This window comes from Syngnathoides biaculeatus, chromosome 20 (genome assembly GCF_019802595.1).
Source record: "Syngnathoides biaculeatus isolate LvHL_M chromosome 20, ASM1980259v1, whole genome shotgun sequence".
Lineage (NCBI taxonomy): Eukaryota > Metazoa > Chordata > Actinopteri > Syngnathiformes > Syngnathidae > Syngnathoides > Syngnathoides biaculeatus.
The window spans coordinates 7,679,058-7,692,009 of record NC_084659.1 but is presented as its reverse complement, the minus strand read 5'-3'; the positions used below and the strand labels follow the sequence as shown (position 1 = coordinate 7,692,009).

The following is a 12,952-nucleotide window of genomic DNA, read 5'->3' as shown; positions in this document are numbered from 1 at the left end:
ATAAATTAGTAAAGTTATCATATATAATATTTCCTTGATTGTAGCCTGTTAGGAGACTTTTATCTCAATAAGGCAAAAAATTGCCACCCTGCCCATGAATGAGTTAAGATGGCAGACATTCATAACGCAAAGTTATACTCTTTTAAATGCACATTATAACACAGTGGAATCGTTAGTCTGTGTAATCGTTAGCCTTTGCTAATGATGTAGTGGTCAAAATTACAGTAAATATATGGATGAAAAAATAGCCATAAATATTAAACCTTAAAACATGAAATACTCAATTCAGTGGAAACCGAAGGTGCCGCCTTGTTACGCATGACTACTGCTTCTTGGGCCTTTCAGCAAACCTTTTCATTTCGCACCATTCATAACCTTGAATTTTATGTCGGAATCATAATAGTGCCACGATTGTATGAAACTACATCCCGACGTGAATTTTTCTGAAAGCCGTCCGAGGCCTCAATTTGACACGAGGACCAAAGCGCGCGCTCGCCGGCTGGCCCTGACTCATGTTGACTCACTAGGCAACACGCTCGCAGGCCTGCTCAGAATAGCCCCGCTGCACTAGCAGACTGGCCAGTCACGCTGTACGTGCTCTCGCCGTTCGTCAGGAGCCGCGTGCGGTGGCGATTTGCAGTGATCGAGATGCTCGTTTTGGGTCTTTGTTTGCTTGCTTACTTACCAGTAGAGATACGTTTATACCCCATAGTGGCCCATCATGTATAAATAACGTGTAACTAATTATTACACTAGACCACCATTGCACTTTCCATTTAGCACACCCCAAGGAAGGTTCTCTCGTACACTCGTTATTTGGGAAATATTGTTCAAAGGTGTCCTTGTAAAAGGAATAACTAAATAAACAGATTCATTTTTAATCCACAGCACCCCAGTTTTTGAAATCTTGTGGAAAGCTTTCCTTGTAAAAACTAAAAAATAAAACAATCAAAAAAACAATTTCAGTGTAAAGTTGTGATAGCAGGTTACCATTGCACTTAATTTTATTCACCCCTCGAGGGTGCTCGCATACCCCCACCACCTCATTTAGCAAACGCTGCGTTAAGCGGTCCTTTAAATTCAGAAAGGAGCAAAGTAAATGTGTAATTAGTATACCGCAGCATCATTCCACTGTTAATATTGCACACCCCGAAGGCGCACATGCACCACAGAAACCCAGTTTTAACCCGTCCTTGTAAATATAAGAAATGACGCAATATAACTGGGTAATTATTATAACCGCTCGCCATTCCACTTTTCACCTGGTTGACCCCCGACACAAAACTTGCTTGTCATTTCTCATGTTTATTTGCTGTTATTGTAATGCCGTGACCAGTTAAAGAGAGTCGTCATCTCCTGGGCGGAAAGAAAAACGTGCAGGTGGGTTAATATTGCCACTCGTAATTCCCCCCCCAGTCGCGTTTGCGCTGACCTCACGAACATCCTCCCCTCATATTCTCTGAGCCCCCCCTAAGGTCCTATTCTTTAAATACTTCCAGTGGTTCTGTCCATTACTGGTATCAGCAGTTCAAATCCACGACATGCCCTCCCCCCGCTCCTCACCATCCTCCTCCTCCCGTGGTGGCCACATGGCCCTGGCGTTCATATCCCCCATTCCATCTGTAGCTGGCACTCTTGCATCACATTTGCGCCGCTCGCTTCGTTTTCCCTGGGCCCGTTGCGCTCCCTTTTGCCGCACCTGTTCTTTCTTTTTTTTTTTTTTTAATAAATCATCTTTTCGCTCTTTGATCTTTTATCTCTACATGTAACGTCATACATCCTCCGTTTACTTCCTTTTTCACGACGGCTAATAAACAGACCGGAAGATAAGAGGTGGGGGGGGGAGAAAAACAAGAGGGAGAGATGGAGCGCAGCATTTCCCAAGGAGACGTGCCCTTCAGTAAGAGGCGAGCCCATTGGCTGATGGATGACCGTGTGGCCGCATTGACTGAGTATGACAAGAAGCCTTTTATAGCACACACATGAAAGAGCGTCACGTTATTGTGAGCCCGGAATGCGCTGATGCAATTTGCACATTGATCGTCATTCATGGTAACATTACCAGTTTGAGACCAATACACATACATAGACTCACCATATTTACTTAGGCACGGATCAATGTAAAAAATGTTATTATTTTATAAAATGTCACCCCGGTGAAATGCTTTGACATTTGCAAAATGCGCTCCTCAGATATTTAAAAGACAGCCGCACTTATCAACTGAAAGCCAGTAACGGCGAGTTCGTCGATATCACTGTAAGTGATTTTTGTTGGGCCGAGCAAGCGAGCGGATGCTGCACTGCGGTGGGCTTACCCCCACCCCCACCCCCCGACCTCACTCTCTCCACAGTCCAATGACAATTATTAGTGGGAAGTGGAGCTCACATCTGACAACCTACTAATTAAGCCGAAGCCCTTTGGTATTAAAGCAGACCCCCCTCTGTGTTGTTATCTCGCGGCCCCTTCACTGACGCCACAAGACTCTCTTTGCCGGAACATCCAGTGCCTTCCTGTTTTTCCCCCTCATTCTGACACAAGACGAGAACACAAACTCCCAAGTTCAATTGCCGTGCCGCACAAACGCACGCATCACGCTCCCTCTCTCAGGATATTATTAAAGGGCCGAAGCTAACCACAACACTTGCACATTATAATGCGGCGTAGGTACGCCGCCACCACATCTACTCCAAACGCTCCATTCCTTCTGTCCGGTTATGTAAACTCATCTACATGCACTACGACCACAACGGGGAGTCTGACGCAGGCGTGCGGTTTTGATGATTAACGCCCCATTTGATGCATCTCTTGTTTGTTTCCATGATCAACATTTGTAGTGACGATTAAGTCTTGAGTATTCTGTCATGACCATGCAGATGTCGAGCAGGGGTGTCCAAACTTTTACCACCATGCAGATAAATCAAGGAAAGTTAGATTGACTTTTGATATTCTTGACCCATTTGTTTACTAAATCTAAAATTCATCAGGATATGACGGAAAATTTGAGATTAAAAAGAAAAATAGCTTCGAAATCCGCCACTGCTGGTAAAAGAAGTTGATCTCCACCTTCAGACGCAAAATACTGAAACGTTCTCACTCGCTCGTTTTACAGCTGTAGTTTCTCGAGCTTTAAGTGGCATTTTGCTCATCCTTCCTGCTGCTCCGTGAACGAATAAAACAAACTACAGACCACCACGTATGTTGCGCGTCATTGCACTTTTGTCAGGCGCTAATCTGCGCATTATGATAAAGGCTGGGCATTTTCAGAAATGAACACTTAGTTAACGGTGAGACCCGAACGCGTTTGTCACACTAAATACCCCATCACACAAACCCACACCCATCCCGACCATGCTGATTAATAAAGGCACAACAAATGGCTGCACAATGAAAAGTGAAATGGATCTATATTTTCCAGGCTTCAAATTTCAGTCCCTTATTTCATCGGCATTTATCACCTTTTTACTCTTTGACGTGTGATTACATCAGCTCCTAAATCCCTCAACCCGGAAGAGGGTTCGCGTCATCAGTCACGGGTGAACAATTGGGTCATTGTTGCAGTGGTTGCCATTTACTCACCTTTGATTATATCTATGTCGGGTTCTAATAATCTGTTGACCAGCCTGATCAAGCACTACGGTTTCAAGTTGTAACGTCAGCAACGTAGTAATTGGGAAATAGCAGCATGGGACCTCCGCGCTGTGATTCACAGCGTCTTCGTCATTCAGCGCGCACGGGGTTAAAAGCAATACTGCTGCATCTTGCTGCAGTATCGACAGCAATAGGCTGATCTTTACAGTAACACGCCACGAGAACAGGAAACTTCAGCATATTACCTTTTGTGTGCTTGTTACAAAAATTCTTTTTATTGCATTTATAACATTTGGCACGGTACAAATTCCGAGTGCTTTTACAAGATAATGCTTTTTTTTTTTCAAGGTTTTTATTAAAGAAATGACTTTTCTGTATAAATATTTCCTCTTATCGCTCCATTCTGTTTTATGGTTTAAAAAAAAAAAAAATCACACAGAATGCCCAAACCCACTTTTTTTTTCTTCTTTTTTTTTTTTTGAACACGACCCTCATTTGTCAAAGTCAAGACAGCCTCTTAAACAATGTATTCTTTTAAATAGAAGTTACAAGTTAGAAAATAGTTTGATTTTCTTTTTAATATAAGTTTCTCTGTCACCAGCCCATGGTAGTTTCAATGTCCATGTGTGTGTGTATATATGTATATATTTATATTTATATATATATATATATATATATGCATTTATAACCATATACAACAAGAACTTGTCAGTCTTTGCGTCTGCTCTGTACAAAATAGTCGTTTGTCCATTTTTTTTCATTGTGCATTCTATTGCATGATTTAATTGGGGGGAAAGGCTAAGGGGTGTGGCTTGGGGGCAGTAGCGGGGGCCTAGGGGTGGGCCATCTTATCCTTTTTAAATCTGAGTCTCCTGTACTTTCTCCTTCGTATGAGTTTTAATGACAAAGGGCTCAGCCAATGCTGTGATGGTGCTGGGCAAGGTTCGGGGCAAAGAATTGCCCACATTGTTCTCTGTCCATTTGGCCCCATGGCCACTCGGTTTGTAGGTGTTGTATTTCGGTTTCATGGTGCTGAAGTCCATCTTATGGGGGCTGTAGTCCACTTTGTGTGGACTGCAATCCATTTTAGGTCTCTGAGCATGGGGACTGAATCCTAATTTAAAGGCGCTGAAGTCTGCTTTGTGGGGACTGAAGTCTGTCTTGAAAGCATTATAATGGTCCTTGGGTCTGTAGTTGCTGTCTGGTGTACATCTCTGGACACTATAGTCCGATTTTGGTTTCGGTTGAGTGCTGTAGCCAGGCTTGAATGGACTATAATCCGGTTTAGATCTTGGATGAGTTCCAAAGTCGTGCTTGAAGGGGCTATGCTCAACCTTGTGTTTATGCTGGGTGTTGTAGTCAGATCGTAATGGGCTGTAGTCATGTTTGGTTTTTGGTTGGGTACTGTAATCTCTCTTAAACGGGCTGAAGTCTATCTTTTGCCTTGGATGAGTGCTGTAGTCTGATTTGAATGGGCTGTAGTCTGTTCTTGCTTTTGGGTGAGTCCCGAAATCCGATTTGAATGGGCTGTCTTCTGCTTTTGGTTTCTGAGTGTTGTAGTCCTGCCTAAAGGGGCTGTAGTCAAGCTTTGGTCTATGCAGGCTAAAATCTGGTGTGGATTTGTGAGTGCTGTAGTCTGGGATGGACTTGTGGCAATGGAAGTCCATGTTGGGCTTGTATGTCGTGTACTCTGCTTTTGGCTTGTGAAGCGTGAAATCGGGCTGAGGTTTGTATTCAGCCTTGGGTTTGTGATAGCTGTAGTCCGTCTTGTGACTGAGATAGTCCAATTTGTGTATGCTGTTATGGTCCCTAATTTCAGGGAGCGTGAGAGCCGTCTCTTGAGCTGCAGAAGCTGGTGGCGGAAGGTCCTCCTCATCGACCTGGATGATCTCCACGGTGCGGGCAGCTGCCACGGTACTCCTTTGCTGGTGGCGCTTTCTCAGTTTGTAGAAGGCAATGAGCATCACGGCAGCCATCAGTGTTACTGCCACAAAGCAACCAATTATGATCTTGGTGGTTTTCATGACCTCATCCAGACTCGGACCAGATTTTCCAGGTTTGCTGGTGGCCCCTTTGAGTCCGGGTACGACAGATGGCTTCGCCGCACCTGGTGGGCTGTCTGTGCTTTGTAGCAACACAGTTGGTGTAGAGATGAACACTGGTTGAAAGACGGAGGGTGAGGCAGTTGTGGTGGTTGTTCCAAGGCCCAGTCCTCCACCCGCTATGCCAGCCACCGCGGTAGCAGCAGATGTGGTTGTGGTCTTCTTCGATTTGGGCATCTCTGTGGTCGGGCCCAAGACCTCCACTGTCACAGTTGTGAAGTAGCTCAAGTTGGATGTGTTGAGCTCAGCTGCACTCACGTTGAGGTAGGCCGACGCATTGGACTTCCCAGCTGCATTGGATACCATACAGGTATACGTGCCAGTGTCGATAGCAAGGACATTTGAGAAATTCAAGGTGCCGTCATTGAGTACCGATATTCTTAGATGACTGGAGGCATGAGTCAGGATAGTCCCATTCGGTAGGAGCCAGCGTACTGAAGACATCTGGGCCGTGCGACACCGAAGCTCAGCAACTCTCCCAGCTGAGATGTTAAAATCCCTTGGTGCATCCGCAATGAACGGTGCGGAACACTGAATTGCAGCCCCCTCACCCCGGTCTACCTCCACGAGCTGTCGACCCCTCATGTTGGCAGGTGAGTGGCAGCGTCCGCAGCAAGTTGAGTTTGTGGGGATGTATTCCCTTAGCCAGCGTGCTAACCATACAGCATCGCAGCCACAGTTCCAAGGATTATGGTGGAGATGAAGCTCCACCAGGTACCTGAGCGGGGAGAACAGATCGTGGGGCACAGTGCTCAGGTTATTATGGGCAAGATTAAGCTCCACCAGTGATGGTAAATCATCAAAGGCATTGCGTTCTATCACTGTTATCTGTGCGTTCATCACCCATAGCTTTTTCAGTGAGTTCAGGCCTTTAAAGGAGCTCGGCTTTATCACGGGGAAGTGGTTTTCAGAGATCTCCAGCTCCTCCAGACCCTTGAGGGGACTCATGTTTGGCATATCCCCCCTGATGTTGCACATGCCCAAGTTGAGGTACTTGAGATTTTGTAGCCCTTCGAAAGCTCCTTCCGAGATGTACTCCAGTTTCCGCAACTCGCCAAGGTCCAACCGCATCAAGGATGGCACCCGGTTGAAGGCGTAGGAAGGAATACTCTCGATGGGGTTGTTCCTCAGCCACAGTTCTCTTAACTTGGACAGGTACTCAAAGGCCCCACTGGGTACCACCGTCAGCCGGTTGTCAAACAGCTCGAGAGTATTGAGGCTAGTAAGTCCATTAAACGCACCCACCTCAATCTGCCGAATGGCATTCCGCCCAAGTTGGAGCACCTCGAGGTGGTGCAGGTGGCGGAATGAGTCAGCCTGCACCGCCTCAATGGCGTTTTCCATCAGATTGAGGTGTCGCGTGTTAGCCGGTATGCCCGGGGGCACGCGAGTGAGGCCCCGTCGTGTGCACACCACCTTCCCCTGCTGATTACTGCAAGAGCACTGTGGGGGACAGCCCTGGGGTCCTTGTGACGCCGCTGCCCCTAAGGCCAGCGAGGCACTGCTCCATGCTCGTGCCATCAGGAACACTACGCAGAGTAGGGCGGCTTTCCTGGCACGATGCGAAGCTACCCTCCCCAGGAGACTCATGATGTGGCACATTCATAATTCAGCATCATCTGGGGGGCTGGTGGTGTGCGTTGGGGCTTGGGGGGGAGGAGGGTGGGGGAGGTCTTGTGGTACAGGAGGAAGAGATGGTTAACTGGCTTTAGAAATCTGGTGACCAGATTCAAAAGCGGAAAGGAAATTGAAGATGGACAGGGGACATACTGGTACTGGAAGGAGACTTTTGACTATCTTAATGTTTTCCCATGTTCTTTGCTTAAGTGTGAGGGGAATGGGAAGTGGGGGTTGGCTGTTCTGCAACATGGATGAGAAGGACATAGTAGTAAATTAAGCAACCAAAAGCCATATTACAAAGTCAAGAATGCAGGGTGTTGCAAACTGATGCAAAGAGGGGTTGGAACACCAGACACCTACCTCAAGTTAACATTACTGGTCCTTGAACACAGATATATAGTCTCCCTCACCACGAGCTGTGGAACTCACTTGAGATGCACATATATTCCCAAGCAGCAACAAAAGCCTTTTAACAACTGCCCTGCTTAACCAGGATGAGCCCTTTTGTAAATCCATACATCCAATCCGAAAGATTTGAAGGCCCTTTATGATTTGTCTCTTGAGCAACAGCAACAACAAAAAAAATAAATAAAATAAAAAGGAAAAAAAAAGATTGCACACGGGAATCCGCTCAGGCTCCCAAAGAAGTGGTTCTCCACTGCTGGCTTCTGGCAGTCAGCTCCTCTTGCCTCGCTTGTCCTTGGAATCCGACAGTTGATCCCCTCGATGGGCACCTCGTCCAGGTTTCCATAGCACTGGTCGTTTGACACAGTTGTCCAAAAGAGTCAGACGGGACCAAAAAAAAAAAAAAAAAAAGGCTAAATTCCACAGTCCTTTTACAGCGTTCTTTGTCTGTTTGAGGCGCTCCGGAGTAGATTGACAACCGGAGTGTTTAAAAAAAAAAAAAAAAAAAGAGGAAAAAAAAAAAAAAGATGACCCCCCCCTTCCCCTCCCTCTGCCTCCTCCTCCTCTTTGTATTCCTGTGCCCACTTTTCAGTGGTCAATCATTTGGTCGGTTGGTCAGTTTGATAGCTCTTCTCGCTGTCCCTCTTCAATGTAGCATCCTTTCCACTTGATTTTTTTTTTCCCCTTCTTTTTTGATCTCTTTTCCTGCGCACTCGGCAGGGGCTCCCAAAGGTTCGGCGCAGCTCCCGACTTTTCCGCGCCGTTCTTATCCCCTCATCTCCTCTCAAGTTGTCGCACACAGCGGCCGTGCGGCAAATTGGGGACGCACGCGCACCACCCCTGCCAAGCGCACAAAGCGGCAGCTGCAGCCTGCCTCCCGCGCACTTCCCAATAATCCGTCAATTTCTTCGGGGGGGTGGATGCAAGTCGGAGAGGAGGGGGGGAGCGCCCAAAGGAGAGGTGGTGTTGATCGAGGGGTGGGGAGGTTCAGAAGGAGGAGGGGTGGTGCGCAGTTTCTCCTTTCCCTGTTCTTTTTATCCGCTTGCTTTCCAGTCCTTTTTTTTTTCTTGTTCTTCTCTTCTCAAACCCCCCCCCCCTTCTGTGGCACCGATCAGCGTCTCCTCTCCGACGCGGTGTCCGACCAGGGGAGACAGCGGCGAGGCAGGCGAATTGAGCGCAGGGTGCGAGAAGGGCTTCCAGGCGTGACGTTAACAGTAGCGTCGATGTGGAAAGGATCCGTTGTAGCAGCTAAGGAGAGAGAGAGAGAGAGAGACAGAGAGAGAGAGAGAGAGAGAGAGAGAGGGAGGGGGGGGGGAGCAAGCTTGGATCGCTCGCTTGCTCAATCTCTCTTGCTCTCTCTCTCGCTCTGCAGTGTCCTGAGGTAGTTGGCTGAGCTCTAAGCACTCAGACCTTTTTTAGAGAGGTATAGCTTGAAACCAGTTTGCTCCTGTTGTCCCACTGCACTTTTGTTCGTTTTAAACATGCTCCTGTCGCTTGGCCCAAGGTGATTGGGGGGGGGCTTGCACCTTGTTAACCATACCATTCAAGAATACGCTCTCACACTTCACGTTTTGTTCTCAGGAGAAACATGAATGGATTGCTGACGAGTCTCGCTCCCTGAGCTTGTGCAGGATGCGGATAACTACGCCACATGACCGCACTTCACCTTCCATCTGAGCTCACTTTACCCTCAGCTCTCCTTGCCGTCAACACTCACACGTCGACTGTCACTGTGTCACTCGTGATTGTAATCGGAAGCAATTTTTCTCTGCTGATTGCCATCTTCAGGGTTGATTCTACATGAGTTTAAGTACATATCTGATATTCCTACTTGAAAATGGTGGCCGCAAGCGGGTAAGGATCCGCCCCAGACCACCTGTGAATCCGGTGTGTCACAGGTTCCAGCCCCACTGGGGACCAAAATACTTGAAGTTTGGAAATTTTTTATTGCTAGGTACACTTGAGCAAGGCAGAGGACCCCCAAACTACCCTTGGGTGAGACACTAACTTCATCGGTTGGTTTAGCTGTGGATCAGGTTCTCCATATTTTCTGCAAGATGATCTCCAATTTCCAGGAATCCAGTGGGTTTCTCTAGCACTGCCTCTTGATCTCACACGTTTGTCACCTATGAACGTAATTAGAGCCTCCTAAACATTTGAGTCTTTAACGCTCAATGGGAGGAAAAACACACATGCCAATAGAGGTCACTCAGGAAGACAGTTGTCAGAAAACAAGACGTGCTTTACCTTCCACTTCTTGCAACAGTTGAACTTAAAAGAAATGCATCCTACAGTCCCATCACCCCAATATCGGTGAGGATTCGTACAAGACCCATGCCCATTAAACTGGGAAGGTTTGCGTGTAATTGATAGCCACTAAAGCTACCTGTGACAGCAGTGCTCGGTCTGTATGTGAGTTAGTTGATAATTGTGTGAAAGTGGGAAAAGGAAAAGAGAGAGAGAGAGTAAGCACGGGAGGCAGAAAAGGTCATAGCGCCAATAGCGCAGTGCACTATTCCCACCGGCACAAGGAGCACACAGCCGAGCTCCTGCATTATACACCCACTGACTTTCTCCTTTACTTCACCGCAATTGAATACCAATGGGTTTCAATGGACCACATGGCGGCCACATGAGTATACAGAGGGGATTTTCCTCCGTTAGGGTGAAGCTCTTCCCTTCTGACTAGGAATTTCCTTGCAGGGCAGCCAGTGTGATGCTGTGTAACTGAACCCTCCTCATTGATTGTCAGATCTCAAATGGCACACCAGGGTACTAAGTTGCAGTTGGGTGTGTGATTGTTGCTGTTACGGTGCTCTGTAGCCATAGTGTAGCACTGTTTGATGAGCAGGTAACCTGGAACGAGTGAAATCTGTCCAAAGGGAAATTGATCTGGAACATACCTCACAATGGCTCCTCGTCCTGTCCACTTTCCCGTCTCCTCATATCTCCCCCGCTCTGTAGTATATTGGGATATAAAACCTGTTTTATAGCCTGTCAAAACCTTGTTGTCAACCTTTGAGGTGTGCAAGTCTAACCCAGAGTGGGGGGGGGGAAAGCATGACAAACCAGGGGGGAAAAAAATAAATAAAATAAAAAAAACCCTTCCTCTGCGAGTAGCATTCACATGGAGTACAAGTGGAGTGTAATTCCAGGGCATATTCGCACTCAGCTAAGCTGTTGGATTTGGAGTGGTGTTCCCAGGGTTTAGATTGTGCCAGTTTACTGTATGCACAGTGGATAGCAGCCATGAAGCGAGGTCACACAGTGGGGCCCCATATGTTCACAGTAAAACACACGTTGACGAGACGAGTGTTGTCAGGCCTTACCTCCAGGACCGACCGACTGGTGACGACCCGATGAGCTGTCAAGATATCTGGGACCTTCACACCATCATGCCAGCCCCAATGCCCTCTGCCTCCCCCGTAGGCTCTCTGGAGCCTCCTTAAAACTGGAGGGCACCGAATGTGGTTTGGGGGTATCGCACGACCTACTTTGGTATGGCTTTGACGGCCGTGGTCTTTCATAGGGGTGTATACAAACTGTACCCAACACAGCCCAGCACCCCCTGGGCCGAGGGCTGCCGAATCTGGGCTTCGGCCAGTCGCATGTAGGTCAGCAGCCTGTCTTTTTTCCGTATGTATGTGTGTCACTACTTCCATTTGGATTAAATAGCCCACAGTGCGCAATAGCACCAATGACGATCAGATTAGTGGAATATACATCTGAATTTGAGGACAAATGGTTTTGGACATTCCCAGGATCAGGGAGTCCCAGCGCAAGTCCACACTCCAGCCGCATGTACTTCACTATATGACTGAATGCGATTGACCCTGCAGTTGTGAAACAAACGTGGTACATTACAAGAGTTTGGGGGGAAAAAAGTGCGTAGTTGTGATTTATCCCAAATTTCACCGACACAACTATAAAGGTACAATGGAATCACGTCAGCATTATTGTGACAACAGTTTTTTTTCAGATATTTGGAAAGAAATTCATCTTGTATTGTTTTCTTGTATAGTATTCATCTTTTTTGTGTGCTTAGGAGTTTTGCCTTTCTTAGTTCCATAAAGTGCTTGATATTCGATCACCATCTTTTCTTCCAACATGTCTCTGGTGCTTTTTTTTTTTTAATGGCAATTTGCAGAATTTTGTCTGGCTTATTGTATTGCGTTTTCTAAGAAGTGGAACAGTGCAATTATCCTGCCTTGAACTGGCTGCCTAAAAGTGTTTTTGTTCAGAATGGAAGCAAGCCGCACTCTATTCGGCTCTGTCTTGAGGACTATTAAGAAATTTTCTGATGAACTTGAGTGGCCTTATAAGTGGCCTGTAATGTCCCAGTATCTGATTGCATCCCGAGCTGATCCAATAAAATCTTAAAGCTCTTTTTTCGAGGCCTCTGCACTGAAACACAGGCATGCAACTCAATGCTGACCTTCAAAAAAAAAAAAAAGACCTGGTTACAGGCATCCCCGTTTTCATCTTCATTTCTAGGAATTAATACTGCGAGAGATTACTGACGCGCACACACCAGTCGCAGACAGCTTTCGTGTTTGTGATATTTCATAAGCACCACACGTTTAATCATGACGCAGCTCTTCCAGAGATTAATATTGCGGGCAGAAAAGGTCATATTAGTGGTGCCTGTATGGCCAGTTGGGATAATCTGTGACAAAACTCGAGCTCCATTCTGTCGTGTTCCTTTGTTTGATCATATTTTCAGTTCCGATTTGAACACATTCAGCATACGTGCGCTTTCTCAGATGAGGGCAGTATCGTGTCATGACAGTTCAAGGCAAAAAGATGTTTCCTTCCCCTCTCATCCCGCATTATTCAGTGCTTGAGCTTTAGTGAGCCGTCATTGTCTCTCTACTAATGGGCTTCATTATGTCGAGCCGTGTTCCTAGTGGCTGCCAGAGCTGGGATTAGCTGTAGCGCTGTGTTAGCTGGAAGCAGAAGAAAAGGCACTGCTTCGTTAGCACTCCCTAACTCAATCGACATAAGTGCCTTTTTAACCTACTTCTGAAAAATGTTCTTTTGTTGTTTTTGTATGAGCCCCATTAGAATTCATTGTGCATCTCCGTAAGTGCGTTTATCAGAATGCTGCCTTGCCAACTGACAGGTCGCAAAAAAAATGGATGTATCTGTTTTCAGACAATATGCAGGTAAAACACAATCAGTCATGGCAGCGGGAGCATCTAAATCTTTTGGACTTGGCAGATAAGCTGCCATCTTT

The 12,952-nt window shown here is 46.7% G+C and overlaps 2 protein-coding genes across 2 annotated transcripts in view; one reads left to right on the top strand and one right to left on the bottom strand.

The window, feature by feature from the left end:
- The window catches only part of snd1 (staphylococcal nuclease and tudor domain containing 1), a 112,645-nt gene that overhangs the window by 47,044 nt on the left and 52,649 nt on the right, over positions 1-12,952 (top strand). The gene's annotated exons all lie outside the window — the stretch shown is intronic.
- Positions 3,872-8,155, bottom strand: lrrc4.1 (leucine rich repeat containing 4.1). The gene is made up of 2 exons (XM_061806063.1): positions 7,672-8,155; positions 3,872-7,551 (listed from the first exon to the last, which is right to left on the bottom strand). Exon 2 carries the CDS (start codon positions 7,291-7,293, stop codon positions 4,447-4,449), a length of 2,847 nt encoding a protein of 948 aa, XP_061662047.1. The 5' UTR covers positions 7,294-7,551; positions 7,672-8,155; the 3' UTR covers positions 3,872-4,446.

Bases quoted from the DNA above. Each gene is read 5' to 3' on its own strand.
- lrrc4.1 (XM_061806063.1), bottom strand. From the start codon at position 7,293: ATGTGCCACATCATGAGTCTCCTGGGGAGGGTAGCTTCGCATCGTGCC.